Source organism: Solanum stenotomum, chromosome 11 (genome assembly GCF_019186545.1).
Source record: "Solanum stenotomum isolate F172 chromosome 11, ASM1918654v1, whole genome shotgun sequence".
In the NCBI taxonomy this organism is placed as follows: Eukaryota; Viridiplantae; Streptophyta; class Magnoliopsida; order Solanales; family Solanaceae; genus Solanum; species Solanum stenotomum.
This window is the reverse complement of record NC_064292.1, coordinates 7375971-7393722: the sequence shown is the minus strand read 5'-3', so window position 1 is coordinate 7393722 and position 17752 is coordinate 7375971. Positions and strand designations below refer to the sequence as shown.

At 34.4% G+C, this 17752-nt stretch overlaps 3 protein-coding genes and 1 pseudogene across 5 annotated transcripts in view; all 4 read left to right on the top strand.

Moving 5' to 3' along the window:
* The window catches only part of LOC125844597 (uncharacterized), a 9400-nt gene extending 8275 nt beyond the window's left edge, over window positions 1-1125 (top strand). The window contains exons 8-10 of the mRNA XM_049523912.1: window positions 286-406; window positions 555-779; window positions 847-1125. Coding sequence (XP_049379869.1) covers window positions 286-406; window positions 555-779; window positions 847-894 — 394 coding nt within the window. The 3' untranslated portion in view covers window positions 895-1125. The remainder of the gene's footprint in view (window positions 1-285; window positions 407-554; window positions 780-846) is intronic.
* A 1483-nt stretch (window positions 1126-2608) lies between these two features.
* On the top strand, window positions 2609-4516 carry LOC125844596 (homoserine dehydrogenase-like). The gene is made up of 4 exons (XM_049523911.1): window positions 2609-2805; window positions 2970-3067; window positions 3844-3913; window positions 4352-4516. The coding sequence occupies exons 2-4, from the start codon at window positions 3003-3005 to the stop codon at window positions 4514-4516; spliced, it is 300 nt and encodes a 99-aa protein (XP_049379868.1). The 5' UTR covers window positions 2609-2805; window positions 2970-3002.
* A 1479-nt stretch (window positions 4517-5995) lies between these two features.
* Window positions 5996-10646, top strand: LOC125845548 (putative disease resistance protein At3g14460; annotated as a pseudogene). The gene is made up of 3 exons (XR_007444294.1): window positions 5996-6071; window positions 6150-9688; window positions 10285-10646. The product of XR_007444294.1 is annotated as a putative disease resistance protein At3g14460 (transcript).
* Window positions 10647-12781: 2135 nt separating this feature from the next.
* Window positions 12782-16216, top strand: LOC125844382 (SHUGOSHIN 2). Of its 2 annotated transcripts, none has more exons than XM_049523690.1 (9): window positions 12782-13214; window positions 13711-13748; window positions 13861-13969; window positions 14063-14086; window positions 14177-14242; window positions 15271-15312; window positions 15408-15498; window positions 15584-15644; window positions 15810-16216. In XM_049523690.1, the coding sequence occupies exons 1-9, from the start codon at window positions 13044-13046 to the stop codon at window positions 16096-16098; spliced, it is 891 nt and encodes a 296-aa protein (XP_049379647.1). In that variant the 5' UTR covers window positions 12782-13043; the 3' UTR covers window positions 16099-16216. The 2 variants fall into 2 exon arrangements, with proteins under 2 accessions (XP_049379647.1, XP_049379646.1); XM_049523689.1 differs by having other exon boundaries at window positions 15265-15312.
* The last annotated feature ends 1536 nt before the right edge of the window (window positions 16217-17752 follow it).

The following is a 17752-nucleotide window of genomic DNA, read 5'->3' as shown; positions in this document are numbered from 1 at the left end:
CCCCCCCCCCCCCCCCAAGACCCCACTTGTGCGACTACACTGGGTATGTTGTTATTTGTCCTGGTGACTGATTTTCAAATCATGTTCAAAGTTGAAATTGTTCTATTCTGACCCTTTTGCATCTTAAGTATTAGTAATTGTTAATTGTTATGCATTCATCTCCGTTTTTCCTTAGAGCTTTATATTTTAGATACCTGCTTTTATGGATCTGTAGATTTAGAAGTTTTATATTCTTTCAATATTCCTTGCATTAAAGTTATATGACGGGACAAGCCATTTCTTCAGAGTTCCTACTGATGTCAACTGCTTGAGATCTGTGGAGAGTGTAGCTGGACTGGATGCTCGTTCCAAGCATCTTAGGAGTGTGCTGGCCTTTCAGTTTCTTGTAGCATGTTTTGATGACAAGGTAGCTTTGACGTACTTTTACTATCACTACTGCCATTCAAGTATCCATGTTTGTCATCGTCATATATTTGCCATGCCAGGTCTTGAAATGTGTTTTCTTCTGTGAAGCTAACAATTTTTTGGCATACGTCACCTAAATACTTGTGCAGGTACATGATGAAGAACAGATCTTGAGATCTCTAATCTCCATCAATCTGAAGCATAAGAATTGTGATCTTCTCAAAATGTATATTCAACTGGTTCTGGCAGAGAACTGGCTGTTTTGCAACCCATTGTTAAAAGATAAACCAATAATCAGTGAGACATGGAGCGCGTGCCTTAGAAACTGTTCCTGTCAAATCACTAGCACAGATTTGAGGTCTTATGCTTCTAAGGTAAACTCAACTTTTATCATCTTAGTTACCTTTCAAACTCATTACTGATGTTTGTCGTTTTTGTTAGGTTTGTAGTAAAGCATCATATCTTCTTCAAGGCAGCGCCACAAGATGACTCTATCCTAGCGCAGAAAATTCTTCCTACAGTGAATCAGGCTAGTGACAAAGTAACTAACTCTGAGCATAAGAGATCGATATATTTTATGTGTAATCTACAGACTTGGATGCTTCATCGACTCACGATGGAACCAGAAGATTCATCGTAGCATCTACAGAAAAGTTGACAGTGAGATGGCTGGCCTTCTTCTACTGACAATTTTTTGGTAAGCAATGCAGTTTTTGTTAATTCTGGCTCCTCACTAGATGGAACAGCTTTGCACTGTTTTTGCCCTTTCAAAAATTTGTGCAAATGCCCTTTTTTAGTTGTGCAAGTATAACCTTTACCCTTCTGGATAATGTTAGATATGAGTTTAATGTTTGCTTGTATATTTTTCAACCTTACACCCCAAAAATTTCGAAATAATACCTTCTTAAAAGAAGCATAATTGTTGGTGTCACTACTTCAAAATATGAGTTCTTAAGGACTTGTACACTGCGCTAAATCGTAAGCTAGATGGAAGACAAGTTTTGAAAAATCAAATCGAGTATTAAATTTGATTTCGTATAGTAATTTCAACGAGTATTTTAAAAAGTGTGAATGCAAATAATTATTTTTAACTACTAACAATAAAATAAAAAAGTTCACTTGAGCATTCACACCAATAACAAACTAAAAGTATAAGTTTACAAGTGAAGTCTACGGAGGGTGGTATATATTTAGCCATAACTAAAAGTTGTTTTCGATTGACCCTTGGACTCAAGTAAAGCTCACGTAAGATAATTTCTAAAATTAATTATTAACCAAACACGTATTTAAAAAGAATAATATCGTCCAAAAAAACAAAATGTATGAAATTTTGCCATGATTTTCAAAATTCAGAACACATATTCTTTCTACATTTTTATTAAAGAAAAAAGAGAAGGAATATGAAAAAGAAAAGAAAAAGAAAGAAAAAAGAAATGAAAAAAGAAATGGAATCAAGAATAAAGGCCTTCGAAAATTGAAAAATAGGCTCGGAACTCAGTCCAAACCAGTTAAATATTAGCTTCGGAAAGCCGTTAGAAGTCCGAACCTAAAAATTCTTCATNAAAAAAAAAAAAAAAAAAGACAACTTTGTTTTCATATAGAATACTACACAAAAGATGAAACTTTTAAGAAATTGGACTATACAAGTTAAGCTCATTTGAGAAAGAAAATTCGCATATAATTACTTAATTGACACGACACAGGAGAAAATAACAATAACTATGCATTAATCTCAAATAAGTTTGAATCAGATATTTAAATTTTCACGACTCCATTTAAACTCAACTTGTGTCATCATCGTACCAAATAATTATTTTTAACTACTAACAATAAAATCAAAAAGTTCACTTGAGCATTCACACCAATAACAAACTAAAAGTATAAGTTTACAAGTGAAGTCTACGGAGGGTGGTATATATTTAGCCATAACCAAAAGTTGTTTCCGATAGACCTTTGGGCTCAAGTATGCTCACGCAAGATAATTTCAAAAATTAATTATTAACCAAACACGTATTTAAAAAGAATAATATCGTCCAAAAAAACAAAATGTATGAAATTTTGCCATGATTTTCAAAATTCAAAACACATATTCTTTCTACATTTTTATTAAAGAAAAAAGAGAAGGAATAGGAATCATCATCCTCCAATGTGGCATTTGACTATGAATTGCCTGATGGACAAGTTATTAACTTTGGTGCTGAGAGGTTCCGTTGCCCAGAGGTCCTCTTCTAGCCAACGATCCTTCCTGTGCGTTGATCGTGGATAAGACACTTAGAAGAAGAAAAGATGACACGAAGATGGTTAGCTGCAAGATGACTGACATAAATTTCTTTTTAGGAGGAAAATGGAATCTATCATGAAGAATCCGGGATGAAGACATAGGCCCACAGTGTAAAAGAGGTAAGAGAGTTTCATCTACAATGCTAACAAAAAATTTGATAGGTAAAGGAGGCAGACAAAAAAGCTAAACATCTTTTTATATGCAATAGCAAATGATTATCTTGCTTGTTATAAACATTAGGAGCATTTGATGGTAAGATGCCATATATCTTGGTATCTAACAGGTACCCTGGGGTATGTAATGAGTGAGGTTGAGGATGGCAAGCCATTCAGCCAAGTCGTTAATGCTGCTAAAAGCCTTGGCTACACTGAACCGAACCAGGTGATAAGTTACAACCACCCTATTAATGTTTGTAAAGCCACCATATGAGAATTGAAGATATGAGCCTGCTATACATGTAACCTGTATAGGGTTTGGTGAATATGTCATCAATTGACTTTCCAAACATTACGGATGAGCTTGAGTGAGATATCATCAAGAAAATGGTACTTTGAGCCTAACCCAGTCCAAAAAGCATCATATAAGGATGGATACCTTTAACCAATTTGGTGAACTAACAGTAACCGTTTTCGATCCTTTTGGTGGTTGTTAATCTATGAGTTCATAGTTACCATAATCATATTATGACCCAATATTCTCTTTCTTCTATAATGCCAAATTGCCTGAAAGTATTATAGTATTTAGATACAGAAGGTATATACAGAAGGTATCACACTATCACTGTCCATTTTGCATCGAAATTGTCTTTGATTATCCTTTCCAAGAGAAAGCTCCTTCCCCAAAAGATGCAAATCATTGCATCCTAGTGAATACGACATGGCGAATACTGAAATTGATTCACAATAGCAGTTGGAAAGGCAACATCAGGTCTAGCACCTATAAGATAGTGTAAATTGCTAACTAACCTTCTATATCTCTTGAGATTACTAAGAAGCACTAAGAGGGTCCACCTAAGTCCTAACCTAGTAGAGGTTTACCATTTAAATTCATAATAAGTTAAAAATCCATCATACATTTCTTCTAAGTACATAAGATGTAATGTTTGTTTTGTGGCAAGTAACTTCTGTGTACATGACATAAACATCTCTCATTTTCAGATATGAAGTTGGCATCCAAGAAGTTCCAAAAGATTCTGCATTGGGAAGATTAAGAGGAAGTGATGATGTGGTATGTATTGTTCACTTTCACCTCCCATTTTGCTGTTTCTTTCGTCCCTCTTCTTCTTGTTCCATTACTTTGTTTAATTTTCCGTTGGGAATTTTCTTTTAACTGCTATGGAGGTTTAACCATATCATACGCGTCGCCAATGTTTAAAGCCCTTTTGTGATGTCATTTAGTGTAGTGATCTATTACTTTATGCTGTGATTTCAAAGAATTGCTCATCTATTACCCATGCCTAAGGCGAACGCCTTACTTTGTCTTTACTCTTTACGAATCATCTGGTGTTGCCCTGCAAAACTTTATGTAGTTAAGGTCTTCAATTCTACCTTAATCGTAAAATGTTTCTCTTGTACTTATGAGGTCATACAATCAGTAAGATTAATGACTTGCTTTTGTTGAAGAATGACTATGATGATTGAACGTCTGCAATTCGTTTGTCTGCAGGTAGAGATATACAATCGTTGTTACGAGAAACAACCTTTGGTTATCCAAGGTGCTGGAGCAGAAAATGATACCACAGCAGCTGCTGTCCTAGCTGATATCCTTGACATTCAAGATTTATTCCCTTATAATACACTGAGATACAAACATTCGATCCTCAAAGGATGAAAAATCGACTCTTCCTGTCCCTCTGTTTCCAGATTGGAGATTGAAATCAGGCTAAGAAAGCTCACGCATTCTTTGAAAAATTTATCGATACACAAGAGTGCCTCGTCAGTTTACAGTAGATTATTACACAATTTCTCTTGTGCATAACCGTCTCAAATGGAACAATTCAAACTGAGTCAATTGCTTCAGTGCTGGACTAGTATTTAGGATTTCACTTCAGCTTATAATCAGTTTTCTTTGTAATGACCATTTTGGTACCTCAACTTTTAATGTTATCACAATTTTAGAGACTTATCTCTTAGATATTATGCTTTTCAATGTATGAAATGATGTGATATCATGCTCATGAATCATGATCTACACTTTCAAGATATCAAATAGAAAAGAACTACTAAATGATATCAAGCAGGAAAAAGAACCATACAGCCAGTGTAATCACACAAATGGGGTCTGGGAAGAGAGGAATGATCAGTTTTATCCTTCCTTACAATCTCGAAGCCAATTCCCTTGTTTGATCCTGTAACAACTGCATACTTACAAGCATTTCCCTTCATTAAGTTCAAAGTTTCTAAAGTTTTAGAATCCTGTTGGGAGAAGAAAAAAGAACACTATTTCAAATGAACTGAAACTACCTTTTTCTCCTTTTAGAATCCTGTTAGGAGATGAAATAAGTTTTGCTAATTCACATTCACATCCACCTACTACATGTCATGTGAACACTTTAAGTCCAAGCTTGCCCCACCCCGCATTCACCCTGTCGTAGGGATGGGCATGGTATGATAGATATTGAATACCATATCGAAATCGAAATTTATAACACTGGTTTGAGTTTCATGTAGTTGGTTTGCATTTTAAAAAAGTTTGGTATTCAGTATAGTATTTGATAATTATAAAAAAAAAAAATACAAAAATATCGAATATCGCACCAAAGTATATATAGTTCATTTTTAAAATTCTACTGGCACCAAGCATTGTTATTTTCCACTTTCTTGTTAGTTTGTTTTGCTAACATGGAGAAAAGGTATGTTGATATCTATTTGATTTTTCTCTCTTTATTTTTCCTTTTCTTAATTTGAAAGAACAATAAAACGGTGGGACAGAGTTGTACATGGACCTAAATCGGACCTTCAACATAGAAAAATTGAAACAACAATATACCAAGTAGTATGCAGACCTTACCACTACTTGTAGGGTAGATAAGTTGTTTCCAATAGACCCTCGGCTCATGTAAACATAGAAAAAATTAATACCTTAGAGAAAAGGAAAATGGAACAGATTCCAATTCTTCACATTTCTAAAAGGTATTCATGATATGTTAGGCCCAATTAAGCACTACAACGAGCTGTTGAATTATGGCCAAGTGTATAAATCAAGAGTAATGAATAGACATAAAGCAAAAGATACCTTCCTCTATTGCCTCAATTATTTATCTAGTTGAGTCATACTTTTTGAAAAGAGAAAAAAGGACAGTTTTACTAATTACAAGCAAAAGAGAGAGAGAGAGAGAGCAATCAGTGATCATTCTTGTTTGCAAATTACTCGTAACATTCAACAGGTAAAGTAAAGTTCTATCTTAGTAGTTGAAGATTTGTCTTCTCAAAATCATTTTGTGTTTCCTTGTTTTGATTTGCAGATTTCAGAAATGGAGATTGGGTTAGCAGTTGGTGGTGCATTTCTCTCTTCAGCTTTGAATGTTCTCTTTGATAGGCTTGCTCCTCAGGGTGATGTTCTCAACATGTTTCAGAAGCATAAGCATCACGTTCGGCTCTTAAAGAAGCTGAAAATGACTTTGCGTGGTCTTCAGATTGTGCTAAGTGATGCAGAGAATAAGCAAGCATCAAATCCATCTGTGAGCGACTGGCTTAATGAGCTTCGAGATGCTGTCGACTCTGATGAAAACTTAATAGAACAAGTCAATTATGAAGCTTTGAGGCTTAAGGTGGAAGGCCAACATCAAAATCTAGTAGAGACAAGCAACCAGCAAGTAAGTGACCTCAACCTGTGCTTGGGTGATGATTTCTTTCTTAACATAAAGGATAAGTTGGAAGAAACCATTGAAATATTGGAGGTGTTGGAAAAGCAAATTGGTCACCTTGGCTTAAAGGATCATTTAAGTTCACCTAAACAAGAAATTAGAACACCTTCAACTTCTTTGGTTGATGATTCTGATATCTTTGGAAGGAAGAATGATATAGAGGAATTGATTGACCGTTTATTGTCTGAAGATGCAAGTGGAAAAAAGCTGACTGTAGTTCCTATTGTTGGAATGGGCGGCCTGGGTAAGACAACACTTGCTAAAGCCGTTTACAATGATGAGAGAGTGCAGAAACATTTTGTTTTGAAAGCTTGGTTTTGTGTTTCTGAAGCATATGATGCTTTCAGAATAACAAAAGGGTTACTTCAAGAAATTGGCTCAATTGACTTGAAGGTTGATGACAATCTTAACCAGCTACAAGTCAAATTGAAGGAAGGATTAAAGGGAAAGAAGTTTCTTCTTGTTCTGGACGATGTGTGGAATGACAACTACAACGAGTGGGATGACTTGAGAAATGTTTTTGTACAAGGAGATATAGGAAGTAAGATCATTGTGACGACACGTAAAGAGAGTGTTGCCTTGATAATGGGAAATGAGCAAATTAGCATGGACAATTTGTCTACCGAAGCCTCTTGGTCTTTATTTAAAAGACATGCATTTGAAAACATGGATCCCATGGGACATCTGGAACTTGAAGAGGTCGGAAAACAAATTGCAGCTAAGTGCAAAGGACTGCCCTTAGCTCTGAAGACTCTTGCTGGCATGTTACGCTCCAAATCAGAGGTTGAAGAGTGGAAACGTATTTTGAGAAGTGAAATATGGGAGCTTCCAGACAATGACATATTACCAGCGTTGATGTTGAGCTACAATGATCTACCTGCACATTTAAAGCAATGTTTTTCCTATTGTGCAATATTTCCTAAAGATTATCCAATTAGGAAAGAACAAGTTATTCATCTGTGGATTGGCAATGGTCTCGTACCAAAGGACGATGGGATAATTCAAGATTCAGGCAACCAATACTTTCTCGAATTGAGATCAAGATCATTATTTGAAAGGGTCCCAAATCCTTCTGCAGGGAACATTGAGAAATTCTTAATGCATGACCTTGTCAATGATTTAGCCCAAATTGCATCTTCAAAACTTTGTATAAGGTTGGAAGAGAGCCAAGGATCTCATATGTTGGAAAAAAGTCGGCACTTATCTTATTCAATGGAAAATTTTGACGACTTTGAGAAGTTGGCACCCCTCTACAAATTGGAGCAGCTGAGGACATTGCTTCCAACATGTATTAGTGTCAATTATTGTCGTCACCATCTAAGCAAGGGGGTGTTGCATAACATACTGCCAAGACTAAGATCCTTGAGGGTACTATCATTGTCTCATTATTGTATTGAGGAGTTGCCAAATGACTTGTTTATCAAATTAAAGCTCCTCAGATTTTTGGACCTTTCTTGTAGAGAGATTAAAAGGTTGCCTGATTCTGTTTGTGGATTGTATAACTTGGAGACACTTCTTCTGTCAGATTGTTATAAACTTGAGGAACTACCGCTGCAGATGGAGAAGTTGATAAACTTGCGTCATCTTGACATAAGCAACACTTTGATCTTGGAGATGCCACTACATCTGAGCAAGTTGAAAAGCCTCCAAGTGTTAGTGGGAGCCAAAGTTCTTCTAGGAAGTTGGAGAATGGAAGATTTGGGTGAAGCACAGAACTTGTATGGATCTCTATCAGTTGTAGAGTTGCAAAATGTGGTTGATAGAAAGGAAGCTGTGAAGGCAAAGATGATGGAGAAGAATCATGTTGAGAAGTTATCTTTGAAGTGGAGTGAAAGTAGTAGTGCCGACAATTCACAAACAGAAAGAGACATACTTGATGAGCTCTGCCCACATAAAAACATAAAAGATGTCGAAATCACTGGATATAGAGGGACAAACTTTCCCAATTGGCTGGCTGATCCTTTGTTTCTTAAGCTCGTACAATTGTCGATTGATAACTGCAAGAACTGTTATTCCTTGCCAGCACTAGGACAACTCCCTTTTTTGAAATTCCTTTCGATTAGAGGGATGCATGGAATAACAGAGGTGACGGAAGAATTCTATGGCAGTTGTTTGTCATCCAAAAAGCCTTTTAACTGTCTTGAGAAGCTTGAATTTGTTGATATGCCAGAGTTGGCACGTACTAGGAAGTGGAGAGTTCCCTATACTTGAGAAGCTTTTAATTAAAAGTTGCCCTGAACTCAGTTTGGAGACACCCATTCAACTTTCATGTTTAAAATGGTTTGAAGTTATTGGTTGTCCAAAGGTTTTTGATGATGCTCAAGTGTTTGGATCCCAACTTGAGGGAACGAAGGAGATTGTTAAATTAGATATTAGTGATTGTAACTCTATTACCTCCTTTCCTTTTAGCATACTGCCCACTACCTTGAAGACAGTAAGGATATCTCGTTGCAAGAAATTGAAATTGGAGGTGCCAGTTGGTGAGATGTTTCTGGAGGATTTGACACTGGAAGAATGTGATTGTATAGATGATATATCACCTGAGTTGCTCCCAACAGCAAGCCAATTTTGGGTTTTTGATTGCCAGAACCTTACTAGGTTTTTGATTCCTACTGCCACTAAAAGTCTCACTATTACGAATTGTGAGAATCTTGAAAAACTATCGGTGGCATGTGGGGGGACCCAGATGACGTGGCTGAGTATTAGTGACTGTAAGAAGCTGAAGTGGCTGCCAGAACGTATGCAGGAACTCCTTCCATCTCTTAAGCATCTGGATCTGATGGATTGTCCAGAAATAGAGTCCTTTCCTGAAGGAGGATTGCCCTTCAATTTAGAATTCCTTGGGATCAGCAATTGCAAGAAACTGGTGAATGGCCGAAAGGAGTGGTGTTTACAGAGACTCCCCTGTCTCACAAAGTTATGGATCTATCATGATGGCAGTGAAGAAGAGATTGTTGGTGGTGAGAATTGGGAGTTGCCTTCCTCTATTCAAACACTTACAATATGCAACGCCCAGAGTGCAAACCACTACTAGAATTTGACAACGGGGAATACTGGCCAATTATTGCTCAATTTCCCACCATAAAGATTGATGGGGAATGCATGTGATGATTAAAACGAATGGCTCTTCAACTGATGTAAGCTATTCTTTTCCCTTGGAAGCTTTTTATTTCTGTTTACTTCACTTTGCTTTTTTGTTAATTCTTTTCATTTTTAATTGCTAGTTCTGGAAACATGCGTTGCACGTTTATCTCAAAATATTTCATATAATATTTGTATTGCAAATGACATATTTTATCCCCTTCAAATCTATTGGTATTTACTAAAAAAATATACAACATTTTTACTATAGAAAGTACATATATCTTCCTAATAAATATAATACACCCTTAATTATAAAATTGACTAAAAGTGCATAAAGTGAAAATAACTAATTATTGTACAAATACAATATTCAATGTAAATTCTCAATATTAATAACCATAAAACAATAAAAAGTTATACGATAACAACAAACAAGAAACATAAGCATTAAAAAAAAACAAATAAAAAGAGACAACTACACAGGGCAATGCTTGATGTAAGAGCTTCAGATATACATTTGCAGGGTGTTTATCCAACGAGTAATAAAATCACAGTCTTCAGATATCTTCTCTTGCATAACTTTTGCAATTTTAAACTTTATTTTGAACTGTACATGTTGCTAACTTGAACATGTTATGAGCTTAATCAGATGTGGATTTTGAAGGGCGAGTACGACAAGTCTGGTCCATCCACTATCCACAAGAAGTGCTTCTAAGGTGCTGCTGCTATTTTTTACATTTGTTCACGAGTTCTTTTTTATTTTTTTTGTTCTTTCCGCTAAAGCTATTATGTCATCCACAGTGAACTCATGTCTTTCCCTATTAGAAAGACCCTAATAGGAAAAAACTATAATCTAAAATATTAACTAAGTACTATATACATGCAAAAAATATGAACAACAAATTTATAAGTTATATATACTATTTACTTACCATTAAAAGAAATCTGGACACATTAGTATATGACAGGACATTAAGAGAATCAATATACTCATCTTTTACATCTGTTCACGAGTTCNGGTCTGCTGTTATAGGCAAGTCTTCGAGATGGGGCTTTACCGCTGATACTATTTCATGTTTCCAGTGCAAGCCTCTTTTGTAAGTAGACAAACTCGATTTGTAAATATGTTTGGGACTCAACTAGTGGTTAGAGTATTGATTTTGTAAGATTTGTGTCCAGAAAATCAAATTAGAAAGATAACTCGCGATGATTGAATAAGCTCGAAGAAGTGGATTTGAATTTCAAATCGTGTCTTCTTTTTTATGTGTGTGTGTGAGAAATTTGAAGTGTTGTTTAGATTTGTTGGAATAGTCTAAAGAGATTGTCTCTATAAAATTTGAAGTCATTTGATGGAGATTTGATTAGATGATTTTGAACAACAATTGCAACTGAAGATGGATATGTATATTATTTTTATAGTTAGCAACATGTTATATATTTTATAGTGGATAAATTATTCGGTGTTGGGTATCTACATTGGAGTCCAACTAAATTCGGATTTGCACATTTCAACGGAGGGAACTCTTGACATGATTTTTTCCATTCCATGGCTTATGCTCGTAAATTCTAATTAAGGGTAGAAAAATCTCAACTATTTCACCACTACTCATATGAGTTATATTGGATATACAAGTGCAAATATTTTTGAAAAAACCCAAATAACTAAATCTTACACTCATTCACTACAACAACTAAAACATATTTGTAGCCCTCAAATGTAAGTAGAACTCAAATTTTGGCCATGAAATATAAGAGATCGATATATTTTATGTGTAATCTACAGACTTGGATGCTTCATCGACTCATGATGGAACCAGAAGATTCATCGTAGCATCTAGAGAAAAGTTGACAGTGAGATGGCTGGCCTTCTTCTACTGACTACAATTTTTTGGTAAGCAATGCAGTTTTTGTCATTCTGGCTCCTCACTAGATGGAACAGCTTTGCACTGTTTTTGCCCTTTCAAAAATTTGTGCAAGTATAACCTTTACCCTTCTCGATAATGTTAGATATGATTTTAATGTTTGCTCGTATATTTTTCAACCAAAAATTTTGAAATAATACCTTCTTAAAAGAAGCATAATTGTTGGTGTCACTACTTCAAAATATGAGTTCTTAAGGACTTGTACACTGCGCTAAATCGTAAGCTAGATGGAAGACAAGTTTTGAAAAATCAAATCAAGTATTAAATTTGATTTCATATAGTAATTTAAAGGAGTGTTTTAAAAAGTGTGAATGCAAGGACGAGACGTATTTTAAATAGCACGGGGTGAAACGTAACATGGGGTGCACGACCCATAAGTCTTATGAGTATTTAATTTTTAATATTTTATAAATAAATAAAAGATGAAATACAAAAAAAAAAAAAAAAGAGACAACTTTGTTTTCATATAGAATACTACACAAAAGATGAAATTTTTAAGAAATTGGACTATACAAGTTAAGCTCATTTGAGAAAGAAAATTCCCATATAATTACTTAATTGACACGACACAAGAGAAAACAACGATAACTATGCATTAATCTCAAATAAGTTTAAATCAGATATTTAAATTTTCACAACTCCATTTAAACTCAACTTGTGTCATCATTGTACCAAATAATTATTTTTAACTACTAACAATAAAATCAAAAAGTTCACTTGAGCATTCACACCAATAACAAACTAAAAGTATAAGTTTACAAGTAAAGTCTACGGAGGGTTGTATATATTTAGCCATAACCAAAAGTTATTTCCCATAGACCCTTGGACTCAAGTAAAGCTCACGCAAGATAATTTCAAAAATTAATTATTAACCAAACACGTATTTAAAAAGAATAATATCGTCCAAAAAAACAAAATGTATGAAATTTTGCCATGATTTTCAAAATTCAAAACACATCTTCTTTCTACATTTTTATTAAAGAAAAAAGAGAAGGAATATGAAAAAGAAAAGAAAAAGAAAGAAAAAAGAAATGAAAAAACAAATGGAATCAAGAATAAAGGCCTTCAAAAATTGAAAAATAGGCTCGGAACTCAGTCCAAACCAGTTAAATATTAGCTTCGGAAAGCCGTTAGAAATCCGAACCTAAAAATTCTTCATCTTTTTTTCCTCTCTTCTTTTTCTCTTTTACTTCTCATTTCTTCTTTTAGATTTCCCTCCTTCGACCAAACCCAAATCAAAACCCTTTTTCTCAGGAAAAAAAATCAAAGATTTAATCACAGTACTTTATGAAAAAATCTTTACTTAAAAAAAAAAAAAAACTAACTAAGTTTTCACCTTTATGTTGAATTTGGGTATATGAGGGTTTGTTTCATAGAAAAAAAATTGTGGAGTTTGAGTTTTGAAGTCATTTCTTGATTACCCAACTTGTGTTTCTTGAATTTTTTGTTAAAAAAGCTTTCTTGATTGATTTAGCCATAAGAAGAAATGAAAGGGGATAGAATGGCAAAAAGATCATCTTTTGGAAGCATTGTGAGGAAGAGGTTATCAGATATAACAAATTCTCTTCCACAAACACAGCAAAAATCGCCTATCGATGTCGATAAGGTTTCACCTGATGTTTCTTCAATGAAGGACTACATTAATCATCTTGCCAAAGTATGGTTCTTTTTTTGCTTTTTTACTTAATGGGGTTTTTATGAATTTATTTTTTATGATTTGTTTTAGCTTACTGAGGACATGACGCTAGATATGAGGTTTTGGAGGTTATAGAGATTAGGATAGAAGAGTAGTAGGTAGAATTGCTCGTGTAGTTTCTTATCCTTTGATTTATGTTACTATGTGTTGATTCCTTGTACCTCGACTATTGTATTGTTTTGTTGTAGTTTTGTTAACTGTATGTTGTTTTTGTTATTATATGTTGTTTGTTGTGCTTCTTGTACTACTTTTTCTGAACTACTTTCGGACCCTTTTTCCTTGAGCCGAGGGTCTATTGGATTCAATCTCTCTACCTTTGAGGTAGGGGTAAGGTGTGCGTGCATTCTACCCTCTCTATATCCCAGTTTGTGGAACTACACTTGGTATGTTGTTGTATTTTTTGTGATTTGTATGTGATTTTCTGATTTTTGTGTTGTTCTTTGGTTGCTTGATACAGGAAAATGTTGCATTGGTGAAAATTGTTCAAGAAAAGAAGTATGTATTAGTGTACACAATCTAGAACATGCCATTTTTTAATATATTTTTTTAACATTGTTACTATCAAGTTGTTTGATGTTTTTCTTATATGATTTGATTATGTTAACAGCAAGATTATAGAGCTGAGTGGACTTGAGCTTCAAAAAATGAGGATTCATCTACAAAAAATGCAGCTACAAAACTGGAATCTTGCTCAATCGAATAGTCATATGTTGGCGGTTAGTTTCTTCTTTCTCTTCATAGTAGTGTTCTTGCATTGAGGATAAATTACTCAAAATTAATTTACGATCCTTTACTGATTAATTTTGCAGGAACTCAATTTGAGCAGAGATAAGGTAAAAATACTTTCTTTAAAATAGATTGTTACTTAAAGGGGAAACTAGAGTTCTTTGTTAAACAGGAACTATTAATTTGTCCTGTACCAGATGAAATCGCTACAACATGAGCTGGTTTGCAAAGAAGTACTACTTAAATCGTGGAAGTTAGAAGAGGTAAGGATTTTGTACTCTCTCAAAATTTGTTATTGCTTGCTTAAAGAAATATTGATGTATAAAATTTTAGGTGCATACAATCTTGGTCTTGCTTAAGTTCATCTTGGCAATAGCATGAAGTTTCATCAATTTGTGTTTGAGTGGAATAAGTTACCTTTTTATGTTCAATTTGGTAATGCCTAAATTCATTTTGGCAATAGCATGAAGTCTGATCTTTGAACAATTGAAAACTACTTCAAAAAATTCTGAACTCATACTGAGTTCAGGAGTAGTGTAGCTTTCTCCTCTTAAAACGTTTGTAGGGGTTGAGATGTTAAAAAATGTTTGGTTTTACTTGTATGGATGTGTGAAGGAAACGTTGATAGTTCAATGTAGACCGTCACAACAACTAATGTGTGCTTAGATAGATAGCTTATATTTTATGTGACATAATGTGACATCTTCATTACTGTTATATCATCTTCGTTACCAGTAGTAGTAGCACCATTCTCATAGTTTCTTGTTCGTCAATTGCTGTTATCATTTACTTTTCCTGTGCTTCGGCAATTGCATTAGTTCGTTGTTGTTACTGTTCTTTCTCTATATGCTATGTATAATGTACTGCTTTCCATAGCGATCTTTTTTGTTGTTGTTACTGCTTTCATTTTCATACTCTCTTTTCTCAAATTGGTTTGAGATGCTTTACTTGAGCCGAGGGCAAATGTATTGCATACACTCTACCCTCCCTAGACCCCACTTGTAGGATTACACTAGGTATCTTGTTGTTGTTGTTGTAATGTGACGTGTTCATTTATCTCTTGGATGGAGTTGATAAGCTTCTAGCTTCTAATTGTGTTGAACAGAGAAAGTATTGTTCGATAATCTCAGAACTAATTACACTTTGTTCGGTACACGCCTCAAGCTGCAAATTCAAAGCCTTTTTTTGGGCTTGTCACATAGTCTTTACATGTAAATAGTTAGATGCACCTAGCGCTGCTTTTCGATATTGATCAGTAGAGGCATAAACTAGTGTCTTGTTGTAGTTGCAGGAACAAGAACAACAAAAGGACCAGCCAACAAATGACTTGCAGGTGTGGTACTTGAACTTCCAATTTGTTCTCCATTGCAATTATCAACATTCCTTTATCTTCTCTCACTAAGTAGATTTTTGCATATTTGACATTAGGATGAAGAATTTATGGATATGGACTCTCAGTTGAACAAACATAGCAAGCCTAAAAATGGTAACAGACGCCAGCGTGCTACAAGAAGTCAATGTAAATGCTAGTTTATCAACTAGTGCATTCTTGATTTTCCAATTTATCTTTGTCATTGGCTTAACCGTTAAGTTATCTTCCACAGCTATGGGCCATTCAACAACATCTCAACAAGCTGCAGAAAAAGAAGCAGCAGAAAACAAAAGGTTAGTCCACATTGGCTTCTACATACGAATGTTAAATAGGCGAACTCATCTGAGGAAAACTCAACATTCTCTTTGTAGGAGGAAGCACATTTTTCTTTAGTAGTTATATCATCCGTGATTGCTTGAATCTCAAGACATTTTTCGAACTAATCATATCCTTTACAGGCGATGTTTGAGAAGAAAGTCTACTAATTCCAAAATCCAACAGCCAGAACCAGCAGCAGAGGACTTGTTTGAATTAGAAGGCCTTGCTGTACCCTTTAACAGCCCGGTTCACATAGACGGTTTTGTTCCATCGCCTTTATCTGGTGTTGAGGAAGTGAAACATGACAAGGAAAATGTAGCTCAACTTTCACGAAGGTCTTCAATTGGAAGACCATCGCGTAAAGCAGCCGAAAAGGTCCAGTCCTACAAGGAGATTCCAGTTAACATCAAAATGAGAAGAGTTGCATGAGCTTTATAGAGCTTGAAGAGAATATTTAACTCCATAATGTAATGTAAGCTGTGTTTATTCTATGTTAACCTGTTTTGTGACACCATTGATTGTTCTGTATATGGATGTATTTAAAACAGTTAACTGTCTCCATGGCTATATGGATGTATTTAAAACAGTTAACTGTCTCCATGGCTACAAACTAGTTCAATCATTTAACTTGGGATCATATGGTTAGTTGTTTTTAAGGAGGAGCAAAGTTTTCCTTCCTTCATTCTATATAAGTTGGAAATGATATCATCTATGTTTCAATTTGTTTATCTGTTTTGATTTGGCACGGAATTTAAGAAAGTAAAGGAAACTCTTGAATCTTGTGGCTTTAAATTAAGGATATGTAGGATGTACCAAAATGCTCTTTAATCTTGTGGTATTAATCATGTTAGTCGGAAAATTAGAATTAAAGTGTTTCCAAAGGAAGATATGTCTTTATTGAAACGGACTAAGAGAGAAAGTAAGACAAAGCAGAACCAAGTTCACTAGTCATTTGCTTCCACCTTGGACTATGGAAGTCGATCATTAGGGATAGAAGGTTTAGTAGGTAGTCAAGCGTTGTCTAATTTCCTTGTTAGTTTTGTTATTATTATTCATATATTATCTTATCCTTCGATTTTAGTATCAAATTTTTTTCCCTTTGCTTCGATAATGTGTCCTCTACTATGTTTTATCGTGAAATCTTTCTTTTATTATGCTTTACTTGAGCGGAGGGGTCAATCGAAAACAACATCATTATCTTTATAAAGTAGACATAACACATAAGATTACGTACACACTACCATCAAATGACAATGAGTATGTTATTGTTGTTGTATTCACTCCCACCTTGGCTTGCTAGGCAAGGGTCATGCATAAGATTTTGATTTCTTGAAGGCCCATGGACTTATTTGGAGGAATAGTTAACCAGGTCCTTAGTTTCAACTTCTTCTTTTCTTGATAGGTTGTTTTTTATTGGGTATTCAATTTTCACATTGAAATTCGGTTAAGTCTAAATTCACGAAGGAAAATTCCACATTGAAGATAAAGGCTCCTTAATAGATTTGATTTTTATATATAGAGCTCTGATCGAAACTTCTAGCTAATGATAAAAAAAATACTTACCATTCAATGGCAATGATGATTGGTTCAACTCTGGTAATCGATATCTACATGAAGTCCGGTTAAATTTGGATTCGCACCAAGAAATCTCATATAGGAATAAAGTATTCCCTAACAAATCTGACTTTCATACACAAAAAGCTTAAATCAAAAATTCTGATTAAAGATAAAAAAATACTTACCACTTAATCATAATGGTTGTTGATTCTAGTTTTAACTTTCAATGTAATATTTTTGTTCACAACAACTTTTATTTTTTTCTTAAAAAGATTCAATATATTAGCTACTCTTATAATTAATACTTGTGCTGACTTCTCTTGCTTCTTGACCCCATAAAATTAAAGTATCATAATGACTTGTCTGATGGCTCATTATAGTAACACAAATGATCATTTAATGTTCAGTAGTAGATATCGAGTGAAATTAGTTAAAGTATGTGCAAACTGATATTCTAAATATCACAATTATTAATAAAAAGATTAAAAAAATTAATTTAAATAATTGTTCACCAATCATTTAAATT

Coding starts and splice junctions, on each gene's coding strand:
- LOC125844382 (XM_049523689.1), top strand. CDS start 13,044: ATGAAAGGGGATAGAATGGCAAAAAGATCATCTTTTGGAAGCATTGTG. Junction 13,970..14,062: donor CGAATAGTCATATGTTGGCG/GTTAGTTTCTTC, acceptor TTAATTTTGCAG/GAACTCAATTTGAGCAGAGA. Junction 14,243..15,264: donor AATCGTGGAAGTTAGAAGAG/GTAAGGATTTTG, acceptor GTCTTGTTGTAG/TTGCAGGAACAAGAACAACA.
- LOC125844596 (XM_049523911.1), top strand. CDS start 3,003: ATGGCAAGCCATTCAGCCAAGTCGTTAATGCTGCTAAAAGCCTTGGCT. Junction 3,068..3,843: donor GCTACACTGAACCGAACCAG/GTGATAAGTTAC, acceptor TCTCATTTTCAG/ATATGAAGTTGGCATCCAAG. Junction 3,914..4,351: donor TAAGAGGAAGTGATGATGTG/GTATGTATTGTT, acceptor GTTTGTCTGCAG/GTAGAGATATACAATCGTTG.